This window comes from Mauremys reevesii, linkage group 6 (assembly GCF_016161935.1).
Source record: "Mauremys reevesii isolate NIE-2019 linkage group 6, ASM1616193v1, whole genome shotgun sequence".
In the NCBI taxonomy this organism is placed as follows: domain Eukaryota; kingdom Metazoa; phylum Chordata; order Testudines; family Geoemydidae; genus Mauremys; species Mauremys reevesii.
The window spans coordinates 18,501,541-18,516,802 of NC_052628.1; the positions used below are offsets into that span (position 1 = coordinate 18,501,541).

General features: G+C 36.1%; 1 protein-coding gene across 16 annotated transcripts in view; it reads right to left on the reverse strand.

Moving 5' to 3' along the window:
• TCF4 (transcription factor 4) overlaps nucleotides 1-15,262 on the reverse strand; it is a 316,652-nt gene that overhangs the window by 15,176 nt on the left and 286,214 nt on the right. For all 16 annotated transcript variants that reach the window (XM_039542743.1, XM_039542741.1, XM_039542744.1 and 13 more), the window contains 2 exons: nucleotides 15,172-15,248; nucleotides 12,634-12,837 (listed from right to left, as the gene is read on the reverse strand). In XM_039542743.1, coding sequence (XP_039398677.1) covers nucleotides 12,634-12,837; nucleotides 15,172-15,248 — 281 coding nt within the window. The remainder of the gene's footprint in view (nucleotides 1-12,633; nucleotides 12,838-15,171; nucleotides 15,249-15,262) is intronic.

Consider the following 15,262-nt stretch of genomic DNA (forward strand, 5'->3'; position numbering starts at 1 on the left):
CAACCAATGAGCCTTTTGTCTGTGATATGAACAACAGGTTTGCCCCAAGACAGAGTGAAGATATGACTCATTCCCCCAGCCCAGGATTGAAGATCTAGAAATAATACTATCTTTAGAGAATCAAGCTCAGTTTGAAGTTCTATTAATACTTCATTTATTGACCTGTCTTTAAACAGACCCCTACTTGAACATTCAGCAAATGAAAAACAAACAAAGTACGTTCTCTAGTATTTACATGTAACTCTTTGTGTTTATTTCCTTTAGGGAGTCATAATAACAAAAAAAAAATCTATTCTCCTTGAGATTTGTCAGCTAAAAGAAAACATCAGGAGAAGTCCTTATCTTGTGTTACTTTGGCCCCTGGGGTTAAGAAACTCATGAATAACAAACATATTATGTGTGTGTGTGTAGAAGCACAGTCCCAACCACCTGGGAGTAATTGGGGATCAAGATTAGGCTACTGGACTTTTTAGCGTTAAACTCTTTGACAGGTGTTCCAATATTAGGATGACGGGTGTAGAGAAAACCCAGATGGAAAAACAGATACTTGCACAATATTTTTGTTTGTCTTTCATGGAATTTTTTTTTAAATTTAATGAGCTGAAATAATGGTAGAACTGGTTCTCACAGTATTTCCTTTGACCTTTTATATAAAGTACAGAGATATTCAAATATGAATACCAAGCTTTTCGGTTTATGCCTTTTGACTTTATTTAGATTTTTGTGGGTGTTACGAAGCCCTACCAGAACAGCAGACAGCATGGTTTTCAAAAATATATTGCAAAAGTAGTTTGAAAAAGGGAAAATTCTTTGATAGAATAAAAAAGAATCTCAAAAGAACCTATTATGTGAAAGCACATGGAGGTATCTAGAACAGAAGCGTCTTTTCTATTAGGATTTTGGTTTATCGGAACTAGAATACAGCTTTAACCATACCAAAAGAGATGTGTATGTGTGGTGGCATTTGATGGTTTTTTGGGGTTTTTTTTTTTTTAAAGATTCACATTTTGTTTTCTGTTAAAGCTAACATGAAACTGTCTGAAAAGTTGAGACTTTATTAACTTTCTAAAACTAGAACTTGATTAAAGGAAAAAGGTCACTTAGTCTTCTGGTGCATTCATCATGTTTCAACCTTCGATTAAAAAAAAACAAACAAAAAACAAAAAACCCAACCCACTATCCTCCTCCAAAATCTGCCAAGAGAAACAATTAAATTCATGCATTCTTAATTTTCTGAATAGTTGAAAAATATAATTATAGTTCATTGACCCACAGGCAAAGGAAAGGCCAGGGTGTGTAACAAGTTCACTGAATTCAGCCGTTATAATAAATAATTTATTTATTCCAACTTGCCCATGATTCACAGATTTCAAACACTGGCACTTTAAGTGAGGTGACCTTTGGCAAGTCTCTGTCTTTCTTAGTATTTTGTTACATGTGGGGTGTTTAATGCAGACTGGTAAATATCACTGGACTATATCATGCTATTGATTTTTACGCAGAACCCCCACTGGCTTGAATGGAGGTCCTGCTTAAAAACTGGTCCATTGTATGTATCCTGTAGCTATCAACAAACAACAACAAAAAGACATTTACTGTTTTCACTCTCTTTGTTTCCAGGAAGCGTTTTTGAAAGTAATTATGCTTCTTTGTTTAAGAAGCCTATTTCATGGATGTGAAAATGTATTAAATTTCATTTGGCAGTTATCCAATCCTAGTTAATACTATCTCCTGAGATAAGTGTCTCCAAAACAGGCTTTAGACCTAAGCTACTCCTCCACTATCATTCTAGAACCGCACAGCACGATTAGAGCTTTGCCAGTCCAGGAACAGCTAGTTAATGGAACTGACATGTAACTACCTAACCTCACCTTCATGAAAGTGTTATTAATAAGTGAACTGTTTGCAAAAGGATAGTTTCACCTTAGCTGCCTGTTGAATATGAACAGCTATATGCCTTTGATTTTCAAAATACTGATCTTTAAACTACAGTTGTATGATCAGAACCTTAAACTTGGAAATAAAACCTAAACAGAGGTCACACACAAACCTATGTGTGAATATATAGGTAGATTAGATAGATATTTGTTTTTCAGCAAACACAAAGAGAAAAGTTGACATGTTCTCACTGTAATTAGATACCCACTGACAAAGAAAACTGTTTTGATATCTTTGAATTGTAATCTCCCCATGAAATATCAATTACACCTGACAGTTCAAGAGTGCTAGATTCCAGTTTTAATTATCTTGTCAATATCTCCATCATATCAAAAGAAAGGCAACTTATTTTCTCTAAAATGAGGGAACACTATTGAAACCAAAAGTGCATCTATAAAAGTGAGAAACAGTCATACAAACATTACTTTGATTGCTCACAGATGGGCATTTGCAGTTCATGTATTGCAGGTAGCAGACAAAAGCTGAAAAAGTCCCCCTTTGTTTACCATTAACTCTTCCCATACTGAGACACAGCACTTCACACAATTCGTATTAACATATAACTCAGAAAGAATTTGACAAATTCCACTCTGAAAACAAAGATGCAAAGGGAATGCTAACAGGTATTTTCTAATGCTTACAAATTCAGGACGTTCAACTGAATGATTTCCCATCTCAGGATAACAACTACATATCGCAATTAGGAAGAGATTAGCTCGATCAGCTAAAGTCATGAATGAATTTAACGAGCAACTACCTTGGTACCTTTACAAATATGATGACCTTGTGTTATCCAATTAGATAAATAAAAACATGTGACACGCAAGTTGTAAAGTTATGCATGTTAACGTGTTTAATATTGTCAAAATGTATAAGTTTGACAGAAAGCAGATTTGCGTAAAGCCCTTATAAACCTCAACTGCTATATTACAAAGGGAACAACACAGGCCACTTTGACACAAATGGTCTCTTACTCCATGTGCGCATTATTGGTCCAAATTATTCACTCTTATTTTACGGCACTGAAGTCTTTCATCTCCATGCTATACAATAATAATTTCCATATGACCAGTGGCTCAGTGATAAATAAGATCAAAAGAAAAAGGAAGGATTTAAAAAAAAAAAGAAAAGACATTAAGGATGGCATTAAATCAGGAAAAATAGCAAAGTTCAACATTTTCTTAATACAGAAAAAAGTACCAAAGAATACTAAGCAGCTTTCCAAATATCTTATGAAAAGGCATTTTGCGAGCAAGTCATATGCAAAATCCATTTAAGCGCTGACAAAAGTGGCAACGCTGAAGTTCAGTATTTATATATATATAAAGAGTGCCACGTCTTAAGTAGAGGCAGGGAGGCAGTCTGAACGAAACAGCGGCTTTCATGTTATGTACTGTATGATAGAATGCTGCATGGCAAGGCTCCATGCATTTCTCTATACTCTTTCTGTCCTATTTAATGGAGGTAGGCTTGGGTAATCCAGTGTTTCTGAGGGAATCACAACATTGCTCAACTCTAACATGAGCTCTGCAAAAGGAAGTTTTATTTGGCATTCCACATTGACTGGAAGTGAAGAGCCAACTTCCCAAACAAATTTTCTTCTAGTGCTGCAAAAATTACAGTGTTAATCTCCGTTCCCAAACAGCTGTTAATAATCTGCGAGAGGAGATGTGTTTTCTTAATTCTTTCTGCCTATCGATACTTTAAGTACACAAGGATTCTACATATTTTAGCGTTTGCTTTTTGCAGACTAATTTAGGTACTGATCTTATTGGTACAATTGGCTCAGTCTCTATTCATGCTCCACTATAAAGTACCTAGAGAGCATTAATTCAATGTTCTGGTCCTCCACACTTATACAGCATTTCTTTCATACTAGGTGAGACAATTGAAGTATTTTAAAAGAAATCAACCAGTTGCAACATACTATGGAGAGAAGTGGGTTGCCATGGCCACTGAAGTGAAGTCAGTGAAATAATCCTTATGATTTCTTTCCTACAGGGATGATTATTCATTTAAGTATTGGCTAAATCCAGAGATATACGAGGTTCTAAAACTACAGGATTAGGAAAATTAACTCTTTCATTTATCTGTGAGTGAAAAACATAGTCAACAAATCCGCAAACTTAGAGAAGTTTTATTTCCTTTTGATACCATATTACAGTCTAATAGGAAATATCCTCCAAAAGATTATGTGGCCAAATCGGCCTCTGCTGCTTTCTTTCCCACTTGTTCCCAAGCACCTGCTTTAATGGTGACCTCAGCTCTACACCTCAAGTTTCAGACATTTCACAAAACAGCTTTTTAAACAAAAGCCAGCTGTTTCTCATCTAGACTACAGGGGAAACAAAAATCAGGGCAGCTTAGAGGAACGTTACCCAGAGACTACCATTCTCCAATAACTTTCACACACACTCGGCTTCACAATGGATCCGTCCATGTGTGGAAACCAAGCAGCTAGCTAATGCTAAATTAAAACTTGGAAACCAAATACTACGATTTTAACAATACACCTAATTAACTCGTTTAAAATGAATGAAGTCATTGTGTCAGGACAATGTTTTTGAAAAAGGGTGTCATTTTAAATAATAATTAATGGATTTTTTTCTGATTAAAACCAACAGTATACTTCAAAAATGGTATTAAGAATATGATGGAGGCTATAATTTACATGAAATTAGGAATGCCAACCAATTAGAAAGAACATGAATGTTATATAAAAGGGTTATACTGCCGCTTGTTTTACAAGCTTTTAGTCCAACAAGGCTGTTTTGTCCAGTTTTCTCAATTATTAGGATACCTTTTTTGTTTGTTTTTTTGTTTGTTTTTAATTGCAACTATGATAAAAATTAAAGCAGGGAAATAACAGATTTTTAACAAACAAATAAAAAAGCTGAATCTTGTCTTTTAAATAATGCCAAGTTCCTTGACTCTCTTTGTTTTTGTATGAATGACATAACTGAATTACTTCATGAGTTGCTATTTTAATTTCTAGCAGTGGAAAATTCCATATGTTAATTTAATTTGGATGTTAAAAAAAATATAAATGAACATATCCTCTTCCTGGGGACCCTTGTGTGAAGCATGGAAGCAAGCTGATGGACTTCTAAGGAGTGTCTTAAAAAAAATTGTATCCCAGTTTTTGTTGTATAATGGTTATAATCAATCCAATCATACACTGCTACAAAAGAAATGTGCCTCTTTTATGATTTCTGTGTAAAAGCTAGCATACAAATGCCATTTTACAAAACTCTATTTCAAATGTTAAAAAAACCCTCTACAACCTACATCATCTCTACAATAATGATGGAACTGACCAAAGCCAGGAAATTCACAGTCAAAGGCAACAACATAGGCTTAAGCTCATGTCCTTGTGGTGGGAGTAGGAGCAGATACAATACAAACAAACTAATCTTGGAGTTTCTGTCTTGACTTGGAATTTCCTAACTTCTGTTATTTTCATAACTGCCATTACTGAGACACAAATATTTATGACCAGCTATGGGAATGAGATGTAGAAGCAGCAAAGAATCCTGTGGCACCTTATAGACTAACAGACGTTTTGCAGCATGAGCTTTCGTGGGTGAATACCCACTTCTTCGGATGCAAGCAGTGGCTTGAGATGCTTACTCTCATCATCTGCATACCATTACATACAAATACACTTCTAATTAAATGATATTTCTTAGCAATATTGCATGTCTGACCTCTGAGAACAAACTAAACTCTTTTTAGTGCATAGAGGTGTTTTGTGTGTGCTTCGCAAGCCACACTACCTTCATTTTAATTATTATGGCTTCAATACTGGAAATGCTTGCGCATGTGCTTAACTTTCCTACCACAAATAGTCCCAATGAGACTATTCATAACAGTAAAGTTAAGCACATTTGTGTTTGCAGGATTGAAGTCTAAACCTTTATTAAGTATGGCAGGTTGTAAATATTAATTTAGTCAAGATTGCAAAATAGTTTGTTGCTGGTGTGTCGAGTTAGAGATATTTAGGTTCAAGTAAACACACACCAAGTCACTTTAGTAGGCATATTTATCTGTTACATTGGTTTAGGGCATATCTATTAGAGCTGGGCGAATAACTGCATTTTTGGTTCAGTGGCTGAACAAAAGAAAAAAAGAAAAAAATTCATTTTGTTTGAGTTTTTTTAAAGCTTTTTAAAAATAAAACTGAAGTGAAATTTGAAACAAAATGTCAGTTTCAAATTGAATATCTAAACATTTTGTTTCCAAAAAGTCAAAATGAACTGTTTTGATTTTTCTTGGAATTTTGTTTCTGACAAGAATAATTTAGCAAAATTCAACGCAAATTTGCAAAATGTTTCTGTTGACCCAAATCTGCATATTTCAGTGAAAAAACAGTTTCATGTGAAAAATTTCACCCAGGTCTTACGTCTATTGTACGTATTCTCCTATGTATATATTGTACCTCCTAAAAGCTTCAATTTGTATTTCTGAATCTGTGCTGGGTGTATTTTATTTATATAGATACATAAAACTAATTCAGTGTAATAACCTTTTTTAGATCAAAAGTAGTTTATTGGGTTTTTTTTATAAAGGTAACATTTTGACTTCTTTTTATGGTATTTTGTATTTCCTGCACTACAATCTTGACAAATTTAATATTTGTACTTTGTAATTATGATAAAAATTACTATAGTTAATTCACTTTTATAGCAGCTTTTGTTAGTGGTTGTCAAAGAAATATTAAATCAGAACTCCCTTGAGAAGTCAGGAAGTATAATTCTACCCACTTTACATTGTATCCAAGGTACAAGAAAGTTAAAGCTTGATTCTGCCACTCTTATTTAAGATGAGCAGTGCCTTACTTTGAGTATGGCTCTATGGTACTATTCAATAAAAGAGTGGAAGAAGTGGTCTCTAAGTAACTTATCCAAAATCACTCAGCAAATCATCAGCAATGGAAGTGAGCAGTTCTCCTGACTCCCAGTGTAAGTGGGATTAGGAATTTGGGAGTATGAAGCTCCCATACTTTAATTAATTTACTAATTTGTTGCTTCCCTGAGACATGCCAAGTCTGAGCATGGAGTGATTTTTTATGTACCCCAGTTGCCTAATATGAGAGGAGAAATTAGAAACAAGGACATCACCAACTGTAGAAATCCAAGGGGACTATTCATGTGCTTAAACTTGTGCATGTGCTTAAGGCTTTGTTGGATTGGGGCTTTAAGGAAACACTGTAGTGACAGAGTTGAATACATGAACCTCCCACTAGAAGTGTCATCCATCTCTCTTAAGAAAACAAGTAATCGCAGTGGGACAAATTTTGCTCTCAGCTCCACTGCTGTAAATCTGGAGCAATTCCACAGAAATGAAAGGATGTAATTCATATTTACAACAGTGGAGTTGAGAGCAGAATCTGACCCAGTTTCATATTATTTTTGCCTGGGGAACAGCTTCATACTTGTCCAATATAGCACAGAATTGTGGAGGATATCTAATAAGGAAGACCTGCTGGAAACTAACACAGACTCTGGGCTAAATCTCAAGTTACCCTAACATACTCCAAGTTTGAAACCAACAAATGAAGGTGTACAGTGGGCAAAGAAACTTCCACCAGCACATTCTGTACAAGTTTCCGGTCCATACCTCCCACTGCTACTTTATTTACTGCAGCTGGCCAAAGTTTTATAGCCTGTTTCATGTATTAAAATTCAAATGTGGAAAACATTACCAGTATCCTCCTCGAATTTAAAAAAAAAAAATTTCCTCCCTTCAACTTCTTTTTCAGAGTGGAATGTATCAAATGGTCAAAGGCTAACTTAAGACTGACTCTATTCAAAAACTATTTCCTTTGTTCTTATGTTTTTACTTCAAAATTCATACCAGTTTTCCAAAAGAAATTACCAGGCTTGATTCTTTCACACAAGTTACAGTTTCAGACAGTGACTAATACACTTTGTGCACTAGCAGACTGTTTTTTTCAGAAAGTTAAATGTGGAGAACAAGAGACTGAAATTTGCCCTTCTTGTTTTTAGAACTAGCCATGTTGTCAAAGTGGCCCATCTTTCATTTGAGCTGCCCCGTTCAATGTATTTTGTTTATGAGATTACTCATTGTTTTCTAAACTTCAGAAGAGAAGCAAGCAGAAGCTTGTCTTCAATAGCAGAAATGACAAGGTACCATGCAGCAGTTCATAATCAAATCAAATACAATTTTGGAAGAGAGCCTACCCTTTCCTAAAACAGGTACATAAGAGAAGAAATTGAAGGGTCAGATATTTCCTAAAAACTATATGAACAGTTTAATTGTTTGCTATTCTTTTTATTCCAAATCTAACTTCACCTACATCTGGTATTTAAGAGACGACTACATATTTATGGAACAAACTGTCTCTGAAGTGATGCCCTGGGTGCATGTTGCATCAGTTTAACATATGCAAAGTGAACAAAGCTACAAAAATTAAACTCTTTTCTCTTGATTGAGAGCAGATATGCAGAAACAGTTGTAAGTCACAGATCTGGCATTTAATAAAGCCAGATTTTTTCATTAAAAGCAGTATTGTTTAAACATTTGGGGGGAAATGGCGTTGTACAAACTAAAAATCTTAGATTATATGTATCCCAAGTGTATTTAACACATTACCTGAGGCCAAGCTAAATTACAACCTAGAATTTCCTTTTGTGAATTCCCAGCAACTGCTACAGACAGCAAAACAATGTCTGGGTTCATGCTATTTTTACAGGGGAGCGGGAAGAGAGATGGATTTAGCTGGGATGCTGAAAAGGCATCTTTCTACCTTTTGGAGCCTCGCTGGCAGACTATTTTAAGTCAGCATTTTTTAAAATCTATAAATGGCACTGGCCCAATTGTGGCTTTTAACAATGCTTCACCCATGACAGCAACTTTTAACTTTAGTTTTAGGATGGGGCAGAGCCAACCATTAGACTGACCACTGCCGGGAGAAACATATTTTAAAAATGAACCAAAAGAGAAACATTGACAACAATTAATAGTAAATAATAGTAAATTACATTCATATCGAGTGTTTCATCCCAAGTGGTTTACAAGCTACTTGGAAACAGCAGCACTGATTAGTACTTATTAAATTTTACTCAGTGTACTGTATTGTAGTTCCCTGAACACCCCTCTCGGCATTTGTTTGGTCAAGGACATAAGGAGAAAACCCCTTTTCATATAAAAAAGATATGGGATCTTTAAGGTCCACATGGATGATAGACTCAGTTTTTAAGGTCTCACACACAATAAAGTGCATAAGACTAAATAAGTAATTGCCTTCAAGGGATCAAAGCAAGAGTTGACTCTGCCTGGATATCCTAGAATGGCCTAGTGATCTGTTACAGTGGTTGATGGCATCATTTGCTACAGAAATAACAGCAAAGTTATTACCCTTTACAGTGCGAACTTCTGTGTTGATAGCACAGGAACATTAGAATTGCCATTAGATTAGAGCACAGTGGTCCATCTAGTCCATTATTTTGTCTCTGACAGTGGCTAATACCAGATGGTTTAGAGGAAGGTGCAAGAGACCTTGGAACGGACAACAATGGAGTTTCTAGAGAGGACATTTTTCCTTAACCTGTGTCAGTGGTTGGCTTATGCCCTGTGGCATGAGAGTTCACACTTTTTCTAAACATTGTATTGAATCTTATCTAAAGCAATGCTGGATGTTCTAATTACCCATATAATGTCCATTCCTATTCTGAATGCTACTAAGCTGTTGGCCTCTATTACATCTTGCAGCAATGAATGTCATAGGTTAATTGTCAATTACCTTACTTTCTGTTTTACTGAATATCCCTTTCTTTAATTATAAGACAGGATGAATTGGACTACTAGATTCACCTTGTTTACTATACATTATTTTGTATACTTCCAGCCTTCTCCCTCTTATATATGTCCTTTCTAAACAAATCCACCATGATCTGTTCAGTGTCTCATCGTATGGAAATCTTTCCATGCTTCCAAGCATTTTTGTAGCCTGCCTTTGAATCTCCTCTAATTCTACTATATTCTTTTTGAGACAAGGTAACCAGAAGTGAACACAAAACTCCAAGCGAAAGCATACTCATGACTTATAGAATGGAATTATAACATTTTCAATATTATTTTTTATCACATTTATTTTGCCATCTTAACATTTTGTTTGCCTTTTTTTGACCGCTGCTGTATACTGAGCAGGGATTTCCACTGAACTGTCAACAGTGATGGCCAAGCCTTTTTCCTGAGTGGTTACAGTTAACTGAGAAATAGCAATGCATATAAGTATTTGAAATTATTCCTTCTAATATGCAATACCTTACACTTCCCAACCCTGAATTTCATGTGTCATCCTGTTGCCAATTAACCCAGCTTGGTCAGGTCCCCTTGAAGTTCCTCACACTCTTCTCTAGCCTTGACCAACCTAAATAATTTAAATAATCTGCAAACTACATCTGCCCCTTTTCCAGATCAGTGATACAGAACATTTCTCCTAGAACAGAATGTTGGGGTACCATAAGTGTTATCCTTTAATCATGCTGAAAATTGGACATTTAATCCTACTCCTCATTTGCTGTCTCTTATCCAGTTTCTAATCTATGAGTTCACTGTATGACTACTTAATTTCTTTAATAGCTTCTCATGAAGAATTTGTTTTGGGGTTTTGCAGGTCCAAATATGAACGTCAGCTTGTTCTCCTTTACCTACTATTTTGCTGACATTTTCAGAAAAATCAAATAGATCAGAGAGGCATGATTTTTCTTTACAGAGGCACAGGAACTACAAGATATTTTCCTTTGCAAGGTGCCAGACACCCATCATCAAAAATATATATAAAATAAGAAGACATTGCCCTCAAAGGAGAAAAATCAGAGACTATAACAGGAAAATTAGGACTAATTCTGCAATGATAATGCTAAGTAGTATTTATTCATGCACGTAACTATACTGTGAGATCACTCATGTGAGAAAGTACTACTCAACATGACAAAAACTCGTAGAATAAGGCCCTCAGTAAGCTGGACAATGGTATTATCCAAGTATAGAGAAGGTCTGATACTCTGATGTGGGATATTTAATCCAATGTGAAAGCCACAAGTAATCATATATGATCCCAATTCACAAAAAGCACGTTAGCACATACTTATCTGATATATGAAATATGGCCATCTATGTTGCTATAGATATATGGGCATATGCTAAATAGGGCACAGGTATGGATTACAGCAGTAATGCAAAAGCCTACAGATCTTAAACCTGTAAAAATAATGGCTTAACCAAACTAATTAAGACCTAAAGATGGGACATAAGTAACTAACTCATAAATGACCCTATATCACAAAAGGTCACAAAAGATAGAGTGATAAGTCAGCATTGCTAAACTGCTCACAGGTAACCACAAGATGCTAGTTTATACCAGCTTTAGATATTTTAAATCAGGAACATCAGCAGACAACAAGAATGCCATGACATGTAATTGACGTATGCATTAATAAGCTTGATGTAAAAGGTCTAGTAACCAATGGAAGAAGAGCATTCTAATGATAGTTGGGTAAAGAAATACAGATAAGGAAAAGGGTCTGAAACCCCTACTGAATATGCATAGTGCATTAAGCATAGTGGGGGTCAGCATAACACATTATAAAAGGTGTATCCTGGCGTACGTGCCCTGTGGAGATGCTAGGAAGACATCCACTGGTGGCGAAGAGGATGAGAATGATTATGACTGATACTTTGGGTTTCTCCTCAAGGGATAGTGTGAGTAATGCAAATACTAGATGTTCCATTGTGTTCTCTCTCTCTCTTTCACCAGACTACAATGTGTGTATTGTTGTTTGGTTGGCTAATAAAAGTAATTATTACAAAAAGAGCACTGTGTTGTCCCTTTTGCGCACTATGGGGTCCCCTTTCTATTGATAACCTCTCTGCTACTGTTGATTTTGGACTGAATCCTCACAATTTAAAGTAAGTGCAAACCCTCCTATTGGGATGGGTAATTAGTTAAGTAACCCACAAATACAGATAAGGCTATAGGATGCATTTCTGAATTGGGGCCTATAACTGCAGCCAGATTCCTAGGAGGATGGGTCTTGAGCAGAAGTTTCAGGCTAAAAAAATTTTTTTTTTTAAAAAGGAATAGGAAAACAAAAAGGGAAGAGAGAGAATTCAGGATTTCTGCAGGGTCCTAAAAAAAGCAGTGCATTTATACTCACTCAAATTGAAATGGAAAGGCAAAGAGTAGTAAAGGAAAAAACCTTGAAGATTCCTCTCCGATATACTTATTGGCATATGCATAGGAGAAAGATGGTGTACTATTCATACACTTGTCAGCCAACTAAATCTCTCAGACAAGCCAAACTATTTTAGAAAGGACTTTTAATGAGGCTGGATGCCAGAGTACAGCAGCTTTTTGTCAATGGCAGCCTCACATCAGTCAGTCTTAAAACACATCAAAGAATACAGTTTTTACTGTCATGAGCAAAATGTACAAAATAAACATAATATATGCCTCAAACATATACAGTGTACGTTTATAAATGTCTCTTAGTACTACAAAACCTCGCACAAATTAATTTGATACTTTTGTCATAAACATGAAAATATCTGCAGCATTAGCACAAGTAGAAAGACTCAATATCATTTAAAAGCCTGCAAACCAGTTCAGAAATTCTAATTACTTTACTGTTTTTAAACCTGCACTGTCATTTAATCTCCATAGCTTACCATTAGTGAATGTCTATTGGCTGAAAGAAGGCCTGTCCCATATCCTGACCCAAGACCTCCCATTGCTCCATTGTGAGAAGGCCCTATTAATCCATGCATGTCGCTATGACTACCAGGCATGGCTGTTGAAGGCCCCACTGCGTGGTTCCGGAGAACATGAATAGCATCGTCCAGTCTTTCCAAACGGTCTTCAATCCGGCTTTGCTGTTTGTTTATGAAAAACAAATCAAGAGAACCATCAGCAAATGTGAAGGGCCATTTAACATTTAAGACAAAACACACACAGATTAGGTATGCCACATACTGTACTGCTAGTTGGCGTATGTGTGTGGGTGTCGGAGCGGGGGCGCGCGGTGGGGGGGGGGAGGAGATGTGTAACTGAAAAGAGTTCCTTTTATTTCTTCCCCTTTTTAACAAAAGTGATTATTTTTCTTAGGGAAATAATTAAACTAGCATTCTAGGGAATTAGAGAGAATTTAACACAAGCACAGTTTTCATTTTCATGGGCAAAACAGGTTCAATGATTCCTCATGAACATAATCATTACTGTACATATGTTGCCCTCTGTGATTTTTGAAAAGTTTTAGTGTTACCTTAAGCAAGAAGAAGAATATACATCTAACTTATATCAGTCTCTCTGACAGGGCCTATTCTCCCTATGTAATCAAAGAATTACGAACAAAAAGTTAGAAAGAACCTATTAAGGCCATATAGTCCCATCTCCACAATTATTGAAATGTTCCCTATAACTGTACATCCTAAAACTACTTTCAAAAAATTGTTGGTAAGAGCAGTAATAAATACACCTCCTTACAAGTTTAGAGCTCTGCAGCCTGTATGGGATGTGAAAAACATTACAAAACAGAGATGTACTGAACTGTTAGTGGTGGCAGCATTTCTTATCATTTTCCTTGTTTGTTCTAGTGTAACTCATCCCCCTCTAAAACAAAAACTTACACTCATCCCCACTCCAGGAGGAGAGGGAGCTGCCCATGTTACCACTAGAATTCTCCCTAAATATGAACCATAATCAGCAGCGATGTTGACTTTAAAGAAATCTGATTGCTGCTTTACTGGATTACTTCCTTCCAATATCATTTTTCTTTTAGAAAAATAGTGCCATGTTGTGGGCAAGTACAGGAAGAGGAGAAGCAATGGACTCAGAAATAATACATTGTATTTATGCTATATAGTGTCCTTCATGCAAGGAGTCCATAAAATTTTATAAAGATAAGGATTATTATCCGCATTTTACAGATGGGGAAACTGAGGCACACATGGTGACCTATTTGCCCAAGGTCACAGAGCATCAGTGACAGAGTTAGGGATAGAACTCAAATCCCCTCTTCACATTATTACTAGGTCACACTGTCTCCACTGGCACATGTCATATCTGATAAGTGGGTGCCTAAAATTTATTGTTCTTCAACAAGATATGGGAGGGGAAGGTGAAAGGGCCAGCCCCAAATCACTGGGTAACTTTCCTGCTACAAAAAAATAATTATTCACTCATTTCAGATCTCTGGAGCATAAAGGTTACAAAAACACAGCTATTCTATACACACAACTACACACCCCAGCAAGCTGGGATAAGCTAGAAAGTATCTAGCAATGAATCACGATACACATATTTGTATTGGGCCAGACAGTGCAGTCCTTGCTAATTCCTGAGTAAGAGAAAATTCCCATTGAAGTCAGATGGACTTTTCCATGATTCAGTATTAGATGATTATTTATTTTGTCTTCAGAAACACTCTGCTTTTTTATACTGAGACATTTTTGATCTTTACTATTATTTATATGGCACCCAAAAGGTGCTAGGTGTTCTACAGAAATACAATGAGACGACTCCTTCCTTACTATCTAGACAGACAACAAACAGAAAAGAATGGGATAAACAATGCAGACTTTTTAAAAACCTTGTCCATTTGTCCCTAATATGTTTCCAGCTGAACCCCAACTCTGACCTAATCTCTCCATATAAAACAATGTATTTATTTATTTATTATACTCTCACTAGTGCTAGCCCTAATTACCACCCCAATTCTGGCCAATTCATCCATCATATTAAGTCTACAATACTTGAAACACACCACATAGAATCCAAAAGTATTATTTAGCCCTCTACTGCACTTTCCCACCGTAAATAAAAGTAACCTGATTCATAACACTTACACCTGTCCTACATCATAGCAACCACTTACTTTTCTCCCTGATATCCCTTCAAGCAATCCCTCCTGGCTGTAAACAAAGCCCTCCTTTTGTAATTAACTTTCTTCATTCTGGAATGTTTCAACAATACATTATCTGTTATATGGTCAAACACGACATCCAAGTCAGTAACAGTTGATACCAAAATATCACACATCAAAGGATTGGGCCCCCATGTTACTAACTTAGCAACGATCAAATAGTGTAAACATCCAAGGGCACAGTAATCACTAACAAAATGCAAACCTGTGTGAGAAGTGTGGATGAGAAATGGAAAGAACAGCATGGAAAATACTGAGGCAGAGGAGGTCTCTAATCAAAACATACCAAAGAGTGTAAGGGACCTTCATAATTGGGAGATGATGATGCTTGCCCTCCATTTCTAGACCAAACAGCTGTGCCTGCTAATAGTAAAATG